At 47.4% G+C, this 23009-nt stretch overlaps 1 protein-coding gene across 1 annotated transcript; it reads right to left on the bottom strand.

Moving 5' to 3' along the window:
• On the bottom strand, positions 1 to 15632 carry LOC134353505 (G1/S-specific cyclin-D1-like). Its single transcript, XM_063061502.1, has 5 exons — positions 15426 to 15632; positions 9928 to 10143; positions 2670 to 2829; positions 2241 to 2389; positions 1 to 147 (listed from the first exon to the last, which is right to left on the bottom strand). The coding sequence occupies exons 1-5, from the start codon at positions 15630 to 15632 to the stop codon at positions 1 to 3; spliced, it is 879 nt and encodes a 292-aa protein (XP_062917572.1).
• Positions 15633 to 23009: the final 7377 nt, after the last annotated feature.

The following is a 23009-nucleotide window of genomic DNA, read 5'->3' as shown; positions in this document are numbered from 1 at the left end:
TCACAAGTTCACGTCCTGGATGTCTGTGGGTGTCCTGGAACGTTCCGGTTCTTCCGACTTTGGCGGGGGGAGAGTTTGGGGGGCTGCTTGTCTCAGGCGGGTGTGTAGGGAGACCTCGAGCTGCTCCTGACATGTCCTCACACACTCCTGCACAAGGGAAGAACACAGGTTGGACAGAATTGGGCTGGATCCCATCCTGACAATGAATAACAGGGCACTTTCCCTGCATTTTCAAAGTGCCTTGCGTTTCCCCAGAAGTGCTTTACAGCAAACGAGAAACATCATAGCCATGAAAGTGCAGGAGGAGCCAATCTATGCACAGCAAGATCCCACTCACTTTGTTGATTTTGTTGCAACATTGAAGCAGGTCATTTGGCCATTCAAGTCTATGGCAGCCCTCACAACAACCTCGTCCATCCCACACCACCACCCCCCAATCTCCCATCAGCCTGGGGGCAGAATGCAGAATCAGTCAAATCTACAAGTGCTTCAATTGTCCACCAGGTACAATCCCAGCCTCCCATAAAACAACCCACCCCTTCCAGTATTCCATCTGGTCCAAACTGCTGCCAGAGACGAGCATCCTCTCTTTACAGGAACCTGATACTACCGAAGGGCTCTCGCCTGCTTCCCGCGCCCCCCCCCCAAAACTGAAGCAAACCCTGTCTGTTTCAATAAATTCTCGTCATGGAAATCAGAGAAACCTCAATGCTGGGAACCTGAAATCGAATCAGAGAACAATGAAACACTCGGTAGTTGGGTAGAGGAAAGTCCCCCCAACGTTCCAGTTCTGATGAAGGGGCTCCAAGCTGAAACGTTGACTTTGTTCCTCCCTCTACAGATGCTGACTGACCTGCAGAGTACATCTGTGATTTTGGACTTGCCCCTCATCCCCTGAACTCGTCCTTTGATGAAGCACACCATGAGGGTAATGGTACTGTTTGAGGGTGAATGGGGAGCAGGAACAGCCCCGGGAGCTCCCTTGCCCCCACTTGGACAGGCTGGCCTTGGTATCTTCACCATCCCAGATTTGTAACCCATTTGAAAGATGCCAGTGATGAACGACCCTGTGTGCAGCCTGTCCTGAGTGCAGGGTGCTGACACTGAGGGGGTGAGGGAGGCCTGAAGGCATATTGGACTGGGAAGTGGGTAGGGTGGGAGGTGATGGAATTGGAATAGAAGGGCCTGAGTATGTAAAAATGTTCTTTGGAAGGAAGTTGTTTATCAGTTAGTAGGCAGGGAGATGGATAGAGTAATAGAATTAATACAACGTGTAAACAGGCCCTTTGGCTTAACTGACCCACGCTCACCACAAACCCTTCGCCTTTCTGACCCACGCTCACCACAGGCCCTTCGGCCTAACTGACGCATGCTCACCACGGGCCCTTTGGATGTCATGCTAAGGCTTTATAAGGCATTGGTCAGAACGCACTTGGAACATGCAGTTTTGGGCCCCTTATCTCAGAAAAGATGTGGTGATGTTGGAGAGGGTCCAGAGGAGGTTCATCAGAATGATCCTGGGAATGAAAGGGTTAACATATGAGGAGCATATGATGGCTCTGGGCCTGTACTCGCTGGAGGTCAGAAGAATGTGGGAGGACCTCATTGTAACTTACTGAATAGTGACAGGCTGGACAGTGGTAGTGGAGAGGATGTTTCCTATAGACGGGGTGCCAGGGACCAGAGGCCACAGCCTCAGAGTAGAGAAACGTACAGTTAGAACGGAGATGAGGAGGGATTTCTCTAGTCAAGAGGATGGGGAATCTATGGAATTCATCGCCTCAGGTGGCTGTAAGGCCAAGTCATTGGGTAAATTTAAAACAGAGGTTGATATGTTCTTGGTCAGTCAGGGCTTCAAAGGATACGGGAGAAGGCAGGAGAATGGGGTTGAGAAGGATAATAAATCAGTCGTGATGGAATCCGGAGCAGACCCGATGGGCTGAACTACTTGGTTCTTCTCCTCTGTCTTATGGTCACCGACAAGCCGGCAGGGACGCAGAGGCAGCGGGTGTTCACCTCGACCCCGGCCGGGAAAGGTTTCATCTCTGCCCCACAGCTGGTCAGAACGCACCAGTGGCAAATGGGTTGGGAGAGTTGGGGAGTCAGGGACAAGTTTACCGAGGGGGCGTAAACTGGGAACGGAGACCCGCCAGGGCGGTGGAGGGGACGGGAAGATGGGGGAAGAGAGTGGAGGTGGGTTGGGTTGGGACTGGGAGATAGGGGTCCTAGCACCAACTTACCGGATCGCAGCGGATGGAACGGGCGAGGTGGTCGGTGAGCACCTGGGGTCCTGGAGGAATCCCCGGCAGACACAGGCGAAGGCCGCAGACGGCGGCGGCGAGACTGGCGGCACCGATCACCGAAGGCGGCAACGACACGAACTCAGCGTCTGCAACGATGCGGGAATTAGCGGCGGCGGGTCGAGTCCCGGGATCGCCCGCCTTGGGAATCTACAGCCTCCCTCAAACACTGTGGAGAGAGCTCACCCGCCTATCCCCACCCCTACCGACGTTTCTCCGGCCAGCCCCAACCCCGTGCTCCGCCAACCGCACATACCCCCCCCATTAACCCTATACCACCAACACAAATGTCCCCTCCTCTCCCCTACCACCACCACCACCATCACCACACCGATCCCTCCTCAGACGCGCGGACCCGACACCCCGCACCTGTGTTGCAGAGCGCGATGAAGGTGTCCGTGTGTTTGCGGATCAGCCGCTCCCCAGCCGCCTGCGCTCCGAGCACTTCGAGTAACTGCTCCACGAACTCCTGCGGCGTGGGCGCGCCGAGGTGCCACTGCAGCCTGTCCAAGAGCAGCAACTCCATCGCCTGTCGAGTGAGAGTGGCCGTCAGACAAAGCCCGGCTCACGGGGACCCCCCCCCCCCACCCCCCGCATCTGCCCTTGCCCTCGGCACCGAGCGGGCCCCAGCCCCCAGGAGCACCTCCTGTAAGCAGGGTGAACGAGCATGTCACTGTGACTTCCGAACGTGTGAGAGAGCGAGAAAACTGTGTTCACTTCCAGTCTGCAAGGTTCTGGGCGAACGAGACGGGGTTTACTGGAAAAATTCCAGAGTCTGAAAGCACTTTAGAAGTCGGGTTGGACATTTTAGAAAGGCGTTTTAGACAATTCTGACGATAACTTAAGGACGACGGTAACCGAGAGACCAGAAGGAGCGGGACCCTTGAAACGATATCTTCACTCAACACAGCAGATTGGGAGTTAGTGGGGTGGGGACGCCACACAACGACGGGACCTTTCAAGGGAGTGTTCCGGACCCAACAGCGCTCCCAGCCCTTATCCCAGCGGTCCCCAACCACCGGGCCGCAAAGCTTTTGCTACCTGGCCACGAAGAAACGATATGATTTGGCGATATGAGTCAGCTGCACCTTTCCTCATTCCCTGTTCCGCCCATTGTTGAGCCATTACGCACGCGGGGTAACGACCCACGCGTCATCCATGTCAGCGCGGGAAGGAGATCAACTCCTCGAGCTTGCAAATGACGACGGGCTGAAAAGTATGTTTGACATAACATCTCTGCCGGCATTCCGGATCAAAGTCAAGGCTCAATATCCTGAGATAGCCACAAAAGCACTGAAAACGTTGCTTCCATTTCCAACATTTTTCTGCGAAGCGTTATTTTCCGCGATGAATGCAACGAAAACTAAATTGCGGAATAGACTGGACATAAGGAACCCCGTTCAAGTATCGCTGTCTCCCATCACCCCTCACTAGGACCGTCTTGTTGCAGGAAAACAAGCCCAGGGCTCCCACTGGTTCAGCGATATTGGTGTGTTGCAATGATTTTATATGTTCATACGGGGAAAATATGTGCTGTGTGTTTAATATCCAAACGTTACTTAAAATGTTATGATGCGATTGACTTATAACAATTATAAGTATAACACTTACAGCACGGAAACAGGCGATCTCGGCCCTTCTAGTCCATGCCGAACGCTACTCTCACCTAGCCCCACCGACCTGCACGCAGCCCATAACCCTCCATTCCTTTCCTGTCCATGTATCTATCCAATTTAACTTTAAATGAAAATATCAAACCTGATTCTGCCACTTCTACTGGAAGCTCGTTCCACACTTACTTCAAGCTCCCCTGTCCTCCCCGATAATCGACTTATTCATGCGAGGAAAATATGTGCTGTGTGTTTAATATTAAATTCGTTAGGTAAACCCTTTTAGAAAGGAAATTGAGTTATTAGCCACTTATCACCTATATTCCGGTCGTGATTAACACCCCCCCGCCGAACAGAATCGCCAAAAACGATTTGTAGAATGAAATCGGCATGTACACGAAGATCACGCATGCGCACCGGTGCCCGCGCAAGGCTTCATGGTCATTGTAGTCTTTCTCTGGGTAAACACAACGTATTTGACTGCTACTCTTGTCCGTTGGCAACCCTACCCCCCCCCCCCCCCCGGGTCGGCCGGTCCGCAAGAATATTGTCAATATTAAACTGGTCCGCAGTGCAAAAAAGGTTGGGGACCCCTGCCTTATCCCAATGGAAAGGGGGCGCCCCTTCCTGCTCCACGCTCCCCTCCCCATTTACCGTGACCTCCCCCGCTTTATTTTTGAGAAGGGCGACTCAGCTAATCGGGCATTAAAGGTTTTGCGTTTCTGTGGCCCTGAACGCTTCGAGTCTTGGATTCGCAGTCACAGCACAGAAACCGGCCCTTCGGCCTATCTTGTCCAGACTGACCACCTCCCCGCGTCAGGTCCGTGGTTTTCTCCGCCAGGTGTGCGATCGCGGGAACGTGTGGAGTATGATGGGCACGCCCAGTGGATCCGGAAGCTGCAAGGAAAAGGGTCACTCGGTCAGTGGACGGAGCGAGCCAGGGGTCTCTCTGGACAGCGGGCGCTGGTCGGTACAGGCCGACCCCATGGAACCGGTGCTGAAACTCAACTAATCAATGACGTCCGCGCTGAAAATGGGCAATCAGGGGCTCGGCGTCATGGCGAATGGCCACGGCTCCAAGGAAGATATAAAGAGGGGGGACACTGAGGCCTCGTCTCCATGGAGACCAACACATGAGAGTAACAGGTCCTGAGGAACCCCCGACACATCTGGGGCGAGGGCTGGATGGTGTTTCCGGCCAGTTATCTTGTTCAGCAGCTACCTTGTTTTCGGAATTGTTGGCAGTCTAAGTGTAACTGGTGAGGATGCCCATTCACCTTCAGTCCCAGTCTGTCCGGAACCCCGCGAGTCGAGTACTGTACTGCAGGAAACGGGAGAGCGGATTTCTACACGGCACGCTCCCGCAGACAGTGGAACGGGAGAGCGGATTTCCACACGGCAAGCTCCCGCAGACAGTGGAACGGGAGAGCGGATTTCTACACGGCAAGCTCCCGCAGACAGTGGAACGGGAGAGCGGATTTCCACACGGCACGCTCCCGCAGACAGTGGATCGGGTGGCTGGTGGAGACACGGTCTCCGTCGACTGAAATGCTTGATTCCGTACTCTATGACAAACAGCGATGAGATAACAGAACATAGCCTGATATAATGAACAGTGGGATGTGAATAGATATCGGCGCAGGACACGACCCCTCCAGTTCCCCCAGAGGCTGCCTAGGATAAGACACCGGAGCAGAATACGGCCATTCAGCCCATCCCGTGTGCTCTGCCTTTCCATCATGACTGATCCCAAATCCCACACAACCCCTTACACCTGCCTTTCGCCGTATCCTTTGATGCCCTGACTGATCAGGAAACCATCAACTTCTGACTTAAATATACCAACGGACCTGGCCTCCACAGCAGTCTATGGAAGAGCTTTCCACAGATTCACTATTCTCTGACTAAAAAAAAAACCTCCTTATCTCTGTTCTAAAAGGTCTCCCCTCAATTTTAAGGCTGTGCCCTCTAGTTCTCGATACCCCACCATAGGAAACATCCTCTCTATATTCACCTTATTTAGTCCTTTCAACATTCCGTAGGTTTCAATGAGACCCCCGCCCCCCTCCCGCATTCTTCTAAATTTCAGTGAGTACAGGCCCAAAGCTGCCAAACACTCCTCATATATTAACCCCTTTATTCCCAGAATCATCCTCGTGAACTTCCTCCAGATTCTCTCCAATAACAACACATCCTTTCTGAGATATGGGACCCAGAATCTTTGACAATACTCCAAGTACACCCTGACTAGTGTCTTAGCATTATCTCCTTGCTTTTATATTCTATCCCCCTTGAAATAAATGCCAACATTGCATTTGCCTTCTTTACCACAGACTCAACCTGTAAATTAACATTTTGGGAGTCTAGCACAAGGACTCCTAAGTCCCATTGCACCTCTGATGTTTGAATTCTCTCCCCATTTAGATAACAGTCTGTACTTTTGTTCCTTTTACCAAAATACATTATCATACATTTCCCAACACTGTGTTCCATCAGCCACCTTTTTGCCCCTTCTTCCAATTTGTCTACTCCTGCTGCAATCACATTCCTCAGCACCATCTACCCCTCCACCTATCTTCATATCATCCACAAACTTTGCCACAAAGCCATCAATTCCATTATCCAAATCATTGACAAAATGAAAAATAGCGGTCCCAATCCTGGCCCCTGAGGAACACCACTAGTCACCAGCAGCCAACCAGAAAAGACCCTCTTTATTCCCCTCACTGCCTCCTGTCTGTAAGCTATTCCACTATCCAGGCCAGTATCTTTCCTGTTACACCATAGGATTTTGTCTTGTTAAGCAGCCTTTTGTGTGGCATTTACAAAACGCCTTCTGAAAATCCAAGTAAAGGACGTCCACTGCCTCTCCTTTGTCCACCCTGCTTGTTACTTTCTCGAAGAATTCTAACAGATCTGTCAAGCAAGATGTCCCTTACCAGAAACCATACTGACTTTGACTTATTTTATCATTAGCCTCCAAGTACCCTAACAACTCATTCTTAATAATAGATTCCAATACTTTACCAACCACTGAGGTTAGACTGACTGGCCCATAATTTCCTTTCTTTTGCCTTCCTTCCTTCTTAAAGAATGGAGTGACATTTTCAATCTTCCAGTCCTCCAGGACCATGTCAGAATCAAGTGATTCTTGAAAGATTGTCACCAATGCATCTGCTATCTCTTCAGCAACCTCTTTCAGAACCCTGGAATATAGTCCATCTGGTCCAGGTGACTTATCTACCTTAAGACCTTTGAGTTTGCCTAGCTCTTTTTCCTTTGTAATAGCAATGGCATTCACTTCTTGTCCCCTGACATTCACAGACCTCTGGCACACCACTAGTGTCTTCCACAGTGAAGACCGATACAAAGTACCCATTAAGTTCATCCGCCATTTTTTGTCCCCCATTTCTACTTCACCAGCATCATTTCCCAGTGGTCTAATATCAACTCTCACCTCCCTCTTTATATAACTGAAAAAAAAAGCTTCTAGTATCCTGCTTCATATTATTGGGTAATCTGCCCTCATATTTCATCTTTCCTTTTCTTATAGCCTTTTTAGTTGTCTTTTGTTGGACTTAAAAAGCTTCCCAATCATCCAGATTCCCACTCACTTTTGCTACCTTATCTGCCATTTCCTTGGCTTTTAAAAGGCAGCCCTTAACTACCTTTTGGAATTCAGAAGAATGAGAGGAGATCTTATAGAAACATATAAAATTATGAAAGGGAATGAGGCAGGAAAGTTGTTTCCACAGGTAGGTGAGACTAGAACTCGGGGACATAGCCTCAAGATTCAGAGGAGTAGATTTAGGATGAAGATGAGGAAGAACTGCTTTTCCCAGAGGGTGGCAAATCTGTAGAATTCTCTGCCCATTGAAGCAGTGGAGGCTACCTCAGTAAATATATTTAAGACAAGGTTGGATACATTTTTGCATAGTAGGGGAATTAAGGGTTATGAGGAAAAGGCAGGTAGGTGGAGATGAGTTCATGGCCAGATCAGCCATGATCTTATTGAATGGTGGAGCAGGCTCGATGGGTCAGATGGCCGACTCCTGCTCCTATTTCTTATGTTCCTTTGTCAGCCATGGTTGTCTACACCTGCCATTTGAGAACCCCCTCCTCTGTGCGACATATCAATCCACCTATGCAAACTCCTCTTGCATGCCTCTGCAATTCCCTTTATTCCATTAAGATACTGATATATGTGAGTTATGTTTCTCCCTCTCAAATTACAGTATGAATTCAATCATATTATTATCACTGCCTCCTAAGGGTTCCTTTACGTTGCGCTTCCTCATAAGATCTGGGTTATTACACAACACCCAGACTAAGATAGCCTTTCCCCGAGTAAGCTCAAGCACAAGCTGCTCTAAAAAGCCATCTCTGTCATGGTCCGGTCCATGAAATCCACATTCCGGCTCACGGTCCAGTTCATCAATCCTTATTCCGGGTTTTCCTGTTTTCCCTTGTTCCATTGGGTGCCTTAATTGAGGCACCTGATTCTCGTTTTGGGCTGGCACATAAATACCTCTGCAAACCAAGGATTCCCTGCTGGACTGTTTCCTTCCCCTCCCGCTCTGAATCTCTGACAGTTTCCTCGGCCCTGCGTCCTAGGGGAGTCCCGGTCCTGCACTCAAGGAGGGTCCCGGCTCCATACCCAAGAGCCTAATCAAGCCGAGTCCGAGAGACACGTCCTGCGCTGGAGTTCCCTCGTCCTGTCCAGGAGCCTCTCGTCTAGTCTAAGCGACACCCAAGAACGCCGTCTAGTCCAAGCCACGCCCAAGAACCTCGCCTAGTCCAAGCCGCGCCCAAGAACCTCGTCTAGTCCAAGCACCTCGACCTATCCAAGACAAGGCTTTGTGTTCTCGTCCTGTCCATGTGCCTCGTCCTGTACAGGAGATCCACGTCCAGTCCTGTAGCCACGTTTTGTCCTCGCCTAGATGCGGGGTCCGAGCTCGAGTCAAGACCCAGGTTCCGGGTCCCTGTCCAGTCTCTGGCTCGGGGTCCTAGCCCAGACTCCTAGTTCCAAGTTCCTTGTCCTGGTCCCGGTTTCCTAGTCTTAGTCCTAGCCCAGACCCAGTCTCTTCCAGGGCCTGTGTCCATGTCCAGCGTTGTTTCTTCCTGACTCCCCTTGCTTTCTTTATAAACCTTGTCCTGTTCCTGGTACTTCAGAGTCTGTGTCTTGCATATGGGTCCGCTCCCAACGTCCCCTTATAACAATCTCATAGGCATTCAACAAATTCCCTCTTGTGATCCGACACCAACCTGATTTTCCCAATCCTCTCGCATATTGAAATCCACCATTACAATTGTGACATTATCCTTATTACATGCCCTTTCCGGATCCTTTGATTCCCATTTTTTTTTCACCTTTGCAGTTTCTTTACTTCACGCGTGAAGATTCAACATTCTCGGCCCTATGTCACCTCTTTCTGAAGATGTAATTCCATCTCTTACCAACAGAGCCACACCACCGCCTATGCCTCCCTGCCTGTCCTTTCGATACAAGGTACATCCTTTTGATGTTAAGCTCCCAACTATGGACTCCTTTCAGCTACGAATCAGTGATGCCCACAACGTTATACCGACCAATCTCTAATCGCGCCACGGGTTCGTCCACCTTATTCCGAATGCTACGCGCATTTAGAAACAGCACTTTCAGTCTTGCATTCTTCCCCCATTTTACTCATTACCTCTGTGGTATACTTTAACTCCATAAACACCTCAGCCCCGGAAACGGTAAGGACAATGTGTCGCTTTCTCGGTATCATACCAAGCCCTGAGGGCTGTGCTTAACGGAGAATACTTGAGGTTGTAAGCGTCATGGGATGCCCAGCTGGTCCCGAACTAACCCAAGGAGCAGCTCGATCAGCGGGGATCCGCTGGGGTACGTAATTTAGGGTCCGGTTCGTGGTTTTGACTCTAGGAAACTGAGCTCCACCGTGGAATCAAACTTGTTGCAGGGGGACGGGGGGGGGGGGAGAGAGTGTTTGTGTCCCCGTCCCCCAGCAACTTACCCTCAGATCCTCCGGCCGGGACGAGTGCGCCGTGTAGGTGCACAAGGTTTCCACAGGCAATGGGTTGGTCTGACGGACTTTCGATGCCAGGAGTAAGCAAGCGGCCCCCAGCAGCTGGAACCTGGACTTTTCCAATGGCATCACAGTCAGGAAGCGGTCCAAGTAGTTCATGGACAGAGGGAACACCTCCTTCTCACAGGTCTCCTGTTCACAAACCTATCGTTAAAGAAACATGGGCACGTTAGGCGGTGATTACCGCTCAGGACGCCTGACTGGATTGAGATTTGACAGCAAGCCGCCCGCTGAGACTGAAAATCTGATGACAGTTTCAGGGAGGGCGCTGAGGAGGAGAGAGTGGCGGGTGTTAATTGGAGAACATGCTACCAGTGAAGGATCGTTGGAAACTGTGGGGTGTTTAAGCACTGGAGCGGCTGTGGGACTGAACACGATGGAGGGGTGATGGGAAGCTCTCTGCGAAAACTGGAACAGCCCTTTTCAATATCTGCATGAAGTGCCCGACCTTCCCCTGACCCCGCATGTGCAGCATTTGAAAGAAGAATATGCAGGTGCGGGGTAATGATGCAGAAAGGGCGACATTTGCATTAAAATACCAAATGCAGAGGCTGGAAATCTGACATTCCGTAACACTATAAGATATAGGAGTAGCCCATGGATCGTGGTTCATTTATTATCTGTCTCAACCCCATTTAATCCCGTTTGACAGCCCGCCAGCAGAAAGCGTCAACCGTCGCTTCAGGTCAGGGACCCCTCGCTCTGGGCAGGAAACATTTCCTCTAGGGAGCCTGGACTCCCTCGCTCAAAGGATTTTCTTAAGGTTTGAAACCGGGAAGCCCAGAGAACTACGTTCAATCCTGATTTCGGGTGCTGTCCTTGTGGAGTCGGCACTTTCTCCCTGCGACAATAGGGGTTTACCGCCACGTGCTCCGGCTTTTTCCCCAAGGACGTGCGGGTTGGTAGGTTAATTAGCCGCTGTAAATTGCCCCCAGTGAGTCGATGGGTGGTAAAATTCGGGGTAAATTGATGGTAATGTGAGGAGATTATTGTACGTGTGTATGTGTTGCTAGTTACGAGTCTAACAAATCGAAAGGACTGTCTTCATGCTCTTTGACTATGGCCAGCAGAGGGCAGCATTGACCGACATTGGGGGCAGATTTTCATCGCGTCTCCAGAGCACCAATTTCCCACAAACTTTGACCTGGCCTGTTCCTGAAGGTTGTTATTATTGAATGCTATTAAAGCCTCGTTTATGGCTTACGTTCCTCCAATGCTTGTGAAGTTGATCCGCACAGATCGCCCTTTGCACGGCTCAGCAAATATTCTTAGATCAATGTTGTGGAGATGACTCCATCGTACTGTACAAATTCTGACTGCCGCTGGTAAACTACACCAACGACTACAATTCTAAAAGGGGAGCGAGAACCACGAGCTGTGGCAGAACCGATTGAGAAAATAGTTTACGCGGAGAATGAACACGAGAGTTAGGAAATGATGGGCTAACTTGATAAAATACTGTTGTGGCTCATTTGGAGTATGGCGTCCCAGTTCTGAGAACCAGGATTAAGACTATTGTGAATGTCTAAACCCTAATTCACTGATACGGAACGTTTGGTCAGTTGGATAAGAACATTAAAAAGGAAGTGAATTGGACCTGACAATTTCTTTTGCCACGTGTGATAGGACAAGCCTCTTGCCTTGCGAATTTCTCGTGGGCACTCTCCAATGTCGGTCTATCAGGAGGACATAAACTGTACACAATACTCAGGGTGTCTCACCAACACCCTAAACAATAGTAGCAATACTTTCCTATCCCAAACTCCAAAACTGTCCCAATAAAGGCCACTCTAGCTCCCAATAAAGATAGGTGGGGGGCTACTGCACGGGACCGAAAAACGTTGCAGAGGGTCATATATTTAGTCGGCTCCATCTTGGCTACTAGCCTACAAAGCACCCAGGACATCTTCAAGGAGCGGTGTCTCAGAAAGGTAACGTCCATTATTAAGGACGTCCAACACCCAGGACATGCCCTTTTCTCACTGTTACCATCAGGTAGGAGGTACAGAAACCTGAAGGCACACACTCAGTGATTCAGGAACAGCTTCTTCCCCTCTGCCATCTGATTCTAAAATGGACATTGAACCCATGAACACAACCTCACTGTTTTAATATATATTATTTCTGTTTTACACAATTTTAATTTTATCAATATATATATTGTAATTGATTTAGTTATTTATTATTTTTTCTTCTATATTATGTATTGCATTGAACTAGTCCTGCTAAGTTAACAAATTTCATGACACATGCCAATGATGATAAACCCAGTTCTGATTCTACACATTGTCTTCCTAACTACTTGCTAAACCAGTTCAGCTAACTTTGAGTGATCCATATGTAGGAACACCCAAATCCGTCCCCACTTTGCTCATCTGTAATCCTTCTTAGACATGGTAAGACAGTTGAGAAGAATAATAAATCAGCCATGATGGAATTGATGTGCCAACTCAATGGGCCAAATGGCCCAATTCTCCTCCTATGCCTTTATGGCCTTCTCCATTCAGATAATAGTTTGCCTTTAGAATTTTCCTACTGAAGTGTGTGATTTCACAGTTTTGCTCATTAACTCTGTCTGCCAAGTTTTCAATACTTACTCAAAATACCTGCAGTCTCTTACAGATCCCACTATCCTCATTACAAGATAACCTTCCAGTGATTTTCATATCTTTGGCAGAATTGGATATCTTGCACCCTAACCAATCTCCAGGCCATTAATCTAGACTACAAATAATTCAGAACCAAAATCTCATCCCCAGAGTATCCAGTGCTTCTGGCCTGGAAAAGGCCCATTTATTTCAACTGTCCCCTCTGCTGTAATCAGTCTTCAATCCATGCAAACCCACCACCATGGGCCTTTATTTTCTGCACCAGCTTTTTATGTGGCACCTTATTAAACTCTACATATATTACATCTACAGCCCCCCCCCGCCCCCCATCGATAACACTACTCTTATCCTCAAGAACTGCAGCAAATTTATTAACAAGGATTTATCTTCCATAATCATGTGGGTAATCAGAGGCTTTTCCCCAGGGCTGGAATGGCTATCATGAGAGGGCACAGTTTTAAGGTGCTTGTAAGTAGGTACAGAGGAGATGTCAGGGGTAAGTTTTTTATGCAGAGGGTGGTGAGTGCGTGGAATGGGCTGCTGGCCATGGTGGTGGAGGTGGATACGATAGAGTCTTTTAGGAGACTCCTGGACAGGTACATGAAGCTTAGAAAAATGGAGGGCTATGGGTAATTTCTAAAGTAAGTACATGTTCAGCACAGCATTGTGGGCTGAAGGGCCTGTATTGTGCTGTAGGTTTTCTATGTTTCTAAAACCATACTAACTTCTGTTGATTAGATTAAGATTATCCAAATGATTAACGATTGTTACTTTGAGTAACTAAATCAGGGCAGGATCTACGCTGTACATGACAGGGTCCTGTTGGGTGTTATAGAACAGAGGGACTTAGGGTTCCAGGTACGTGGTTCCTTGAAAGTAGTGTCACAGGCAGACAGGGTGGTGAAGAATCCATTTGGTACACTAGTCTTCGTCTGTCAGAGTGAAGACAGTGCTCAGTACATTGTCCTTCATCAGTCAGGGCACTGAATACATGAGTTGGGATGTTACATTGCAGCTTAACAAGACACTGGTATGACCTCCCTAGAATATTGTTACTGTTCTGATCACTCAGCTACAAGACAGATGTAGTTCAGCTGACAAGGTGCAAGAAAGATTCTCAAGGATTTTACAGGGACTTGGAAGGCTTGAGTCGTTAGCAGAGGCTGCATAGACTGGGACTGTTTTTACAGGAGTGTAGGAGGCTGAGGAGTGGCCTCATAGAGGTACACAAAATCAGGAGGGGCGCGGACAAGGAGGTCACAACCTTTCTCCCAGAGTAGGGGAGTCAAAAACGAGAGGACATGGATTGAACATGAGAAGGAAATAATTTAAAAGGGACTGCAGGGGCAACCTTTACACCCAGGATGGAATGAGCTGCCAGAGGAAGTGGTAGAGGTGAGTAGCATTGCAATGTTTAAAAGTCATTTGGACAGGTCCAAGGATATGGGTCAAATAGGCAAACGGGACTAGTTGGTCAGCATCACCAAGATGGGCCAGCTGGCTTGTTTCCATGCTGTGCTATTCTATAACCTTCAGTGTTATCATTTAGTGAAAATTCCTCCTTTTCAAGTGCCATGTGAACAGGCTTTGACTAAGCTACACCCACCTCACCCTGTCCGGCATAAGAAAAGCAAAAGACCCTTTAGTCTCTTCAAACTGTTAATTAAATTGTAGCTTGTGATCTATTCTTTTTGGTTCAATAACCCAAATAAAATGTAGGGCATTAGATTCAAAATATTCAATCAAACCCCTTCTCCAGCCTCAAGAGGAGAGTGAGAGGCCTCCAGATATCCACACCACCTTGGCACTCTTCCCTTTAAACTGTGTGGATGTGTGGCTGCACAGCAGCTGAAACGCTCCCATGCACATTACCTTTGTTGCCACACAGGTGGAATTTTATTTTATATAATGTTAATTTAATTTTGAAATTATGTTAACATAATTTTGAAATCTGTTAATATATTTGTGAAATATACTGTAACTAGTTGTGTTAATGAATATAATCCATACATTTTCTAAATAAATTTTAGAGTTTTGGCGTATTTACACTGTCAGTGTTTCAAGTTACAACACTGTTACAAATTGTAACAATAAACACAGAATGGAAGTTGGTAGCTCATTGTTAATAAACCACCGGCCCACTAAATGCCAACTCCATCCTGTCAAAATATTTTATTTTTACCATTGTGCCTGTCAGTTGTTTTGACTGCCTGACATTGTTTAGTTGTGGTTTCTCTTTGTTTAATGTGCATTTTACAAGAGAAAAACATTTACAGTTTCACGCAGTTTTCAGGCCATGTAAAAATTTCCTGCACAAAGCAATGGTTGGTCTGCACAGCTGTAAAAAAAAATAGAGAGAATGTTGCCCCTCAGTGTGTAAAGTCCTTCCTGGAATCACCCTTGAGTGGTCTGACCTTACTCTTGAAGCCTGGTGTCCTTATTCTGACTCTTCTCCCAAGTGCAGTGTGTCACACTCCCACTCTGGTTTAACCAGGAATAGTGGGTCAAGAGGCTTGAGTACCACAGCCCTGAGTAACCTTTAATCCCACAACAACATGGCAGAAATATGCCATCACGTTGCTGTTTTGTGGGAGTTTGCTGTGCGTACATTGACTGTCCCAATGTTACAGCGAGTGCACTTTGAAGGCGTAAAATTAGCAGTAAAATGCTTTAGAATGAGATGGAAAATGTTATTTATAAATAACATCTTCCTCACTTTAAACGTAGAAATGATATTGATTATCTTCCCTTTGGAGCCTGTGCTCCGTGACTGAACACATTTGTCTGCATTCAGGCCTGGATCAGTGAACACATTACCTCCAGCATCCACACAGCTAGCCTGCTCCGCATGTGAGGCCGAATCTCCTTCTGCACTTTCGCCATGGTCCTCCGGCACGGCAGATACCTCAGCTCTGTCTCCAGTAACGTGAGCAACACGCGCCCTTGCAGCAGGCTGGGGTCCGGCCGGGCCCGGCAGAGCCTTCCTGAGCCACAGCTGCCCCACACATTCCCCACCCCTTCCATGTCCCTGAAACTCCAGCTTCTGAACTTCCCAGCCCCTGCCTGGGTTAAATACCCCGAGACCTAACTCCTCCCTCTGCGCAGTGAAATAACTCAACACATGCCTTGTGTCCCTGTGAATAGCCCAGTGTCAGTCACTTCACTGGGCACAGCCCCCTGGCTCTTTAGTGTACTTGTCTCCTCCCCTGTTGTTCAGTTCCTCAGTCAGTTCACTCAACTCTCTTCTGACAGAAGGCTCTCCTCTTTCCAAAAACACTTCCCTCTCCTCAAAGTAACGTCTCCCTGGGGGACTCCCTTTAGCCGGGACTGGCAGCCTCCTGCGTCAGTGTCATAGCCAACACTGGGTCCATGCATCGGTCATGGGAGCCATTCGTAAACCCCCGAGAGTGCATACGGCACCCACGATCACACTCACACACTGTGTACACACAGCAAATTGTCCCTCTCTCTCATGTCATCCAGTCCACACACACACACACACACACACACACGCACGCACACACACACACACACACAAACACACACACACACACACACACACACACACACACACCATGCTTCTCTCCTTCTCTCTTCCTCGCTCTCTCCCTCTTCCCCCTCGCTCTCCTTTTCTCGCCCTCTCTCTTTCTCCCTCCCTCTCTCCCTCCTCTCTTCCTCTCTCTCTCCCCTCCCTCCCCTCTCTCAATCCATCTCTTTCCATCCTTCTCTTCCTTCCTCTGTCTCCCTCCTTTCTCTCTCTATCTATCTCCCTTCCTCTTTCCTTCCCTCCTCTCCTCCCCTTCTCTCCCTCTCTCATATAGTCACACATAAATGCACACAGAGTATTTGACACAACTATATATACAGTATATATCTATCTCCAGGGAATACAGGCATTCACCTTGAGCCAGAGACAGACATTGGTCGTAAGTACCATCAGCATCTGCTCGGCCAGGTGTCCAGCCATTTAGTCAGAGATGGTTTAGGAAGTATAATTCCTCTGTGAGGTTTTTGTTGGGGGAGTGGGCTGGGACTTCAGTGTTAAGGGGAGCAGTTTGAAGGCAATGGTTCAAAACTGGGGGCAGTCTAGAAAGCAGACTCTTGGATACCAGAGATCTGTTCAGCATGGGGTCTGAGACCAAGGAAGGAGCTGAGACCAAGGAAGGGAGATTGTGCAAACTCCACACAGCTAGCGCCCAAGGATCAAACCAGGGTTCACTGGAACTGTCCAGCATCATGACCTAATTTTAGGTTCCACGTCAGGAAAACAGGCTGTGCAGACTCCAACAGGCCCTCTCACCTGCGTCTCCTCTGAGAGCTAGACTGTCATCACTGTGCTAGTGTGAACGATGGTCTGGACCTCTCGCTGATCCAGGCTGAGGTCGTCACCAAACCTTGTGCTCCCTCACCAACAATGGGGATCACCTGACCAGGATGAAAGTTGTCTAGAAATGAAGGTCTGGTGAACACTCCCCCAGTCCAGAGAGGCAAATGTTTACCTCACATCGACTTGCACATCGACACCTCCGACATAGCAGAACCACTTGCCAGGAACTTTAACAAATGCCAACAAACCTGGCATTGTATTAGGCTGCCGTGACAGCTGACTGAGAGTTGGTCAAAGTGACATCAAGGAAGATGTTCTTGTGTGAAGGGTCCATGACCTGGAACTAATCCTGCTTTTCTCTGTTCATGCTGTTCACCTGCTGGTTATTTCCAATATTTTTACTTGTTTTCAGTGCACTCTGTAGCACAGTAATGAGTGATTGCACTACTCTGCTCTTTCCCCTCCAGTGTCCAGAGTAGTAGGAGATACTGCGGCCAAAGTGTGCACAGCAAGCTCCCGCAAACTGTGATGTGATACTGACAAGATGATCTATTTCAGTGATGTATATTTCTTCACCCCATAACCGAAACATTCCACCCTGGACAACGTGCTTGTGAACGTCATCTGCAGCCTCTCCAACACTGCCACATCTTCCCATAGTGCTAAACAGAACAGCACTCAGATCTCCAGCTGTGACCTAACCGGTGCTTTACGCAGTTCTATCAGGAACCTCCCCGCCCCCCCAACTCTTATATTTTATGTCCCGACCTCGGAATCCTAGAATGCCACATGTCGTGTTGCCACCCTGATCACCTGTGTGGCCACTTCCAGTGATCTCTGCGCTTGAATCTAAGGTCCATGTGATCATCAGTACTCCTGAGGGCCCTGCCATTTACTGTGTACACCCTACCTTTGTGTAGCCTCCCGAAATGCACGAGCTCACACTTTCCAGATTTAGTTCCATCTACCATTGCTTCACTCAGCTTTCCTACTGACCCATGTCACGTTATTGCTTTGACAATCTTGCTCACCACCTACAAAACCACCAATCTCGGGCAAGTGTTGTTAATTGATTGGGTGTTGTGGTTGGTGGTGTCCAGATCACCATTGTTGGGAGATATTGTCACCTTGGCTTTTGTTCCTTCTCAACAGCCTACAAACATTTGCAATTCATTAAATTAATCCTTAAGAGATAAATATCATTGTCCATTCTCCAATGGGTCCTTGAGAAGTTGATGGTGGCATGTTCTAAAACCACTGAAGTCTGTACCATGCCGTGCTCCCCAGTGTTGTTGGGGAGAGAATCCAGGATTTGGACCAAACAATGATGAAGGAACAAGCATAGTGAATGGAATGTGACTTGGAGAGGGTCTTTGAGATAGAGGTTTCCCAAAGTATCTTCTGCGCTGGTCTGTCTCAGTGGAGCTCTGAGCTCAGGCAGAGTCGTTGAAGAGGACCAGCTCAGTTTTAACAGCGCTGAAGTTTCGTGACAACATTGTTGGACTGAGTGAATCTTTGAACTGCTGCAGTGATCAATGCAAGGATTTCCAACATTGCTACTTAGCAGTAGGAAGAATTCCATTTTGAGATTATGGAACTGGGCTGGCCACCAGGTTTCTGCACATACTTCATTCGATTGTTGTCCAATTTTGCTCAGTCATTCTGACTCACCGTAAACTCTGGTTGCTCAGAATGGTAACCATGCGTGGATGGGTGGGGTGGTGGAGGAAATGACAAAATTGGCTGTGGTCATGAACCCAACATCCTTCAGTGCCAAGTCTGGGTACAAACCAAAATAGGACAGGGGAAGAGAGTCATTCTTGGACATCAAAGATACAAAAGAGAGTTCAGTTCCTGTAGCAGCCACAAGAATCCATGCAGCTTGTTGCTGAGCTGGATCAAGTGCTGAGAAGGGATGATTCTGTACTGAAGAAGAAGGCAGAGGTTTGGGAAAAGAATTCAGCGGCTGAAGGTGTGGTGCAGCAACTAAATCTGGAGACGGGCACAGACACTATCAGAAAGCTCAGACATCAGGAGAGGTTACAGAGATAATGCAGGAACAAGAAACTGAAGTTGTGTCACAGTTGAATCAGGAGAGAGAGCATGTTAACAAGGACAGGATAGGGGTTGTGGGGGGAGGTTGAGAGATGTCATATCAGAGGTTTAGCTCAGATTGTTTAACAAAAGTCAAATGAATGAAGTTGAGAGATTGGATAGTCAGCCTGATCATAGGAGTTGGTGAAACAGATATAAAAACAATTAGTTTTGCCTGAAATGTTGACTGTTTCTCTTCACAGATGCTACCTGACCTGCTGAAAGTTCCCAGCATTTTCTGTTTGCTTTCAGATTTTCAGCATCTGCAGATTTTACTTCACTTGGATTAAAGTGAGACTGGGCTGAGGTTAGAGATGGGGACCCTCGTACCATCCCCTGCATCTGTTCCTCCCCAGACCTTCATCTCCAAAAAACCCCTTCAAACCAAGTTTTCTGTTTATGGTTTGGTATCAAAGGATGCTCCTGTGAGGCACCCCAGGTCTGAGAGTTAATACGCTGCAAGAATTTACCCCTCGTGTGTAGAATCTGGTGGGCAGTTAACGAGAGTGGAATGATGTCCCTGTAGGCCAGCGGAGATGGGAGGTTGAACTCCGGGCTGTATGACCTGGCGTTCCATCCTCGGTCACTCATGAATAAACGAGTATTGTTCTGCATTGAAGGGTAACTCGGATGGGGAAGGGGAGGATGCAGGTGCTTTTCACAATATCTCTGTGTGCCTTGCAGCCGTCTGTTAAATGTTGTCATCTCCCTGGGGAACAGGACAACACCCTGACATGGTTTTGCACTTGATAAATGGACAATTCTTCTCTCCCCTTTCTATCTAATCTGTCTCCCCCTCCTTGCTCTCTCCCCACTCTCCCCCTCTTCCCCCTCTCCCCCTCTCTCTCCCCCACTCCCTTTTACTCCTCTCTCTTCCCCCCACTCTTTCACCCTTTCTCTCTGTCCCCATCTCTCTCTCTCCCTCGCTCTGTGTGGACTGGCTGATAACAGCTGTTTTTCTCTGCACTCCTCGCTGTAATTTCTGCTACAAAACCCATTCTGTGGAAATCCAAGCCCCATTTGCCGGGCCAGATACTGCCGAGGCCTCGCGGCTGCATCTTTTCATCATATTCATGATGCTGCCAGGGCTTTCATGTTAACATCTCGACAGAGACTCTCTGTGTAAGGAGAGGGTTTGTAAAGAGGCTTCTTACACATTCAAAACTCCGATGACAGCTTGTTCATGGGGTGGGGTTCGCACTCTCGGGACAGCTGTGTCCCTACATAGAAGGTAGAAATATGGTGTGTATACACACACACCCACACACACACGCACACACACACGCACGCACACACACACACACACACACACACACACAGTACTTTGCAAAAGTCTTCGGCTCATCTATTTAGCTAAGGTTCCTAATACTTTTACACAATACTAAATATTATGTTTTTCCACTTACCAAATAACACTTGAGCTAAACACGTATATTTCTATTTCCCAACTGCCTTCCTATTTTAACCAGTATACAGTACTGTGCAAAAAGTCTTAGGCATCCTAGTTTAAGCACATATATGTGTCCAGGACCTTTACAGAGTATTGTATGGACACACACACACACACACACACACACACACACACACACTCACACACTCATGCACAGATACACAGAGAGACACACTAGTTCACACACCTACAGTATTCACACCGACACACTCACATCCACATATTGTACCATCGTCGAATTGGATAGTGGGGAAACAGGCCACTTGGCCCATCTTGGTCATGCCTGCCAGTGAGTATCCATCATATCAGTCTCATCTCCCAGCACATGGTCGGTCACTCCCTAGACTTTCCTTAAATCCTTAAATATGATCAGTGACCCAACTTCAACCACTCTTTCCTACAGTCTTGCTGGTACTCACCACTGTCTGGGTGAAGGAAGTTCCCTTCAGGCCCTCTCTGAATCGCTACCCCCTCCTCCACATGTATACACATTGTATTGAAAAAAACAGGCAGGTAGGCAGAGGGATGGGATGTCTCTGTCGGTAAAAAATGAAATCAAATCCTTAGAAAGAGGTGACATGGGATCGGATGATGTAGAATCCTTGTGGGTAGAGTTAAGAACTGCAAGGTTAAAAATACCATGATAGGAGTTATATACAGCCCCTAACAGAAGCCAGGATGTGAGATACCAGATTTCAATGAGTAATAGAAAAGGCACCATTTTATTCTGACAAGAGAAGGGCAAAGGCAGGTTACTGGCACCTTAAAACCAATCACATCGGGAAGAAGGTAAACTCAGATCTCAACCCTTTGCTGTCATGCGGGAATACCCACTCATGAGGAAGACTTTGGGAGTAAACCCTCAAGGAAAAATCCAGAGCTAAAGTACTTAAGGCAGTCCCGTGTTAAGTTTAATGCTGACTGACAATCCCTGCAGCACCACTGGTGCCAAACCATATTGGTCTTTGCTGTTCCATCAGATTCATCAGCTATGTGGGGAGGGGAAGCCTACTGCCTAGGCAAAAACTTGCTCTCCATATCACACTGATCTGGCTTGCATATCAAATAGACACCCAGGCTGCAATATCCATGGCCGACCCTGGCCAACGCAGGGATTTAGATAAGTCAGACAATGCCAGCATGGTTTTCTTAAGGGGAAAACTTGCTTGACAAATCTGTTATAATTCTTTGAGAAAATAACAAACAGGATAGACTAATGAGAGTCAATGGATGTTGTTTACTTGGATTTTCAGCAGACCTTTGATAAATTACCACATGTGAGGCTACTTAACAAGATAAAAGCCCATGGTATTACTGGAAAGATGTTAACATAGAAACATGAATAAAAGATTAGCTGACTGGCAAGAAACAAAGAGCAGGCATAAAGAGGGCTTTTTTCTAGGTGACTGCTAGTGACTAGTGGTGTTCCATAGGGGTTGTAATTGGGACTGTTTCTTTTCATGTTATATGTCGATGATTTGGATGACAGAATTGATGGCTTTGTGGCCAAGTTTGTGAACAATACAAAGATAAGTGGAGGTGTGTTGGATATTTTCTTCTTGTCTCGCATTAACTAAGCTTGCTTTCCAAACACAGCAGCTGCCACTTGTAAGATCACAAACAGTTGTAAGTGAACCGCCAGCTGGCAGTCTACTTAGTTTCTGGTCATAAAAGGAAGTCAGTCTTCAGTTCTTAAAATGTAAATGGAGGCAGTAATCAGTCTGAAGTTAAAAGCACAGCTTTACAAACAAGCTCCGTATTTTGCAGATGGTTTGTCTGTAAAAGTAGATGCTGGCTCACTATCCCTTGCAGAACAGTTGGATAATATCATTTAGTATATCAATAAATAAACGTATATTAATATATAAAGGTTTATGTACTCTGAAGGTAGCTAGTTAAGATCTATGTCTCCAAAAAAAGCTTTTAGAACATTTGTGTTAGAAGGATATCTGAACAAATATAATTCAAGTGTGAAGTACCCAAGCAGAGAAAAGGGGCATAGATTTTTTTTGTATTCAGGTTTATTAGGAATGGGGTAAAGAACATAAAGAACATAAAGAGAAAATGTGGAAGTATCACGGGGTTAACTAGAATCCATTCTTCCAGCTTCTGTGATGGACTACTTGTTCACCTGCAACTTGATGGTATGTTTCTCAATTCATAGGAATTGTACCTTTGTTTTGGAAATCCTATGTGAGAAATCCTTTACGCTTAGAAATGATTTCTGCTTTATTTTTAGGAGATGACTTGTGTATTAGAAATAGTTTGTAATTCAAAAATGTTTAGATAGAAATACTCTGTAAGTTTTAAATGTCTTTTAAGAGTGTTGTGTGCATTTAAATGTGTATCACTAAATGAACTATGTTTTAAACTACTTTGTTAGCTGGAAATGTTTTTTTCATTGGCGGGGGGAGGGGACTCACTGCTCAAATAGTAGGTATTGGCAGCTAAACTCACCAAAGAGGATAAACAAGGAAGTAAAATAGTTTTTGAAGATCAGATAGCTACAGTATAATCTCCCTTTAGTGAG

This window comes from Mobula hypostoma, chromosome 11 (assembly GCF_963921235.1).
Source record: "Mobula hypostoma chromosome 11, sMobHyp1.1, whole genome shotgun sequence".
Classification (NCBI taxonomy): domain Eukaryota; kingdom Metazoa; phylum Chordata; class Chondrichthyes; order Myliobatiformes; family Myliobatidae; genus Mobula; species Mobula hypostoma.
This window is presented reverse-complemented; position numbering and strand designations above follow the sequence as displayed.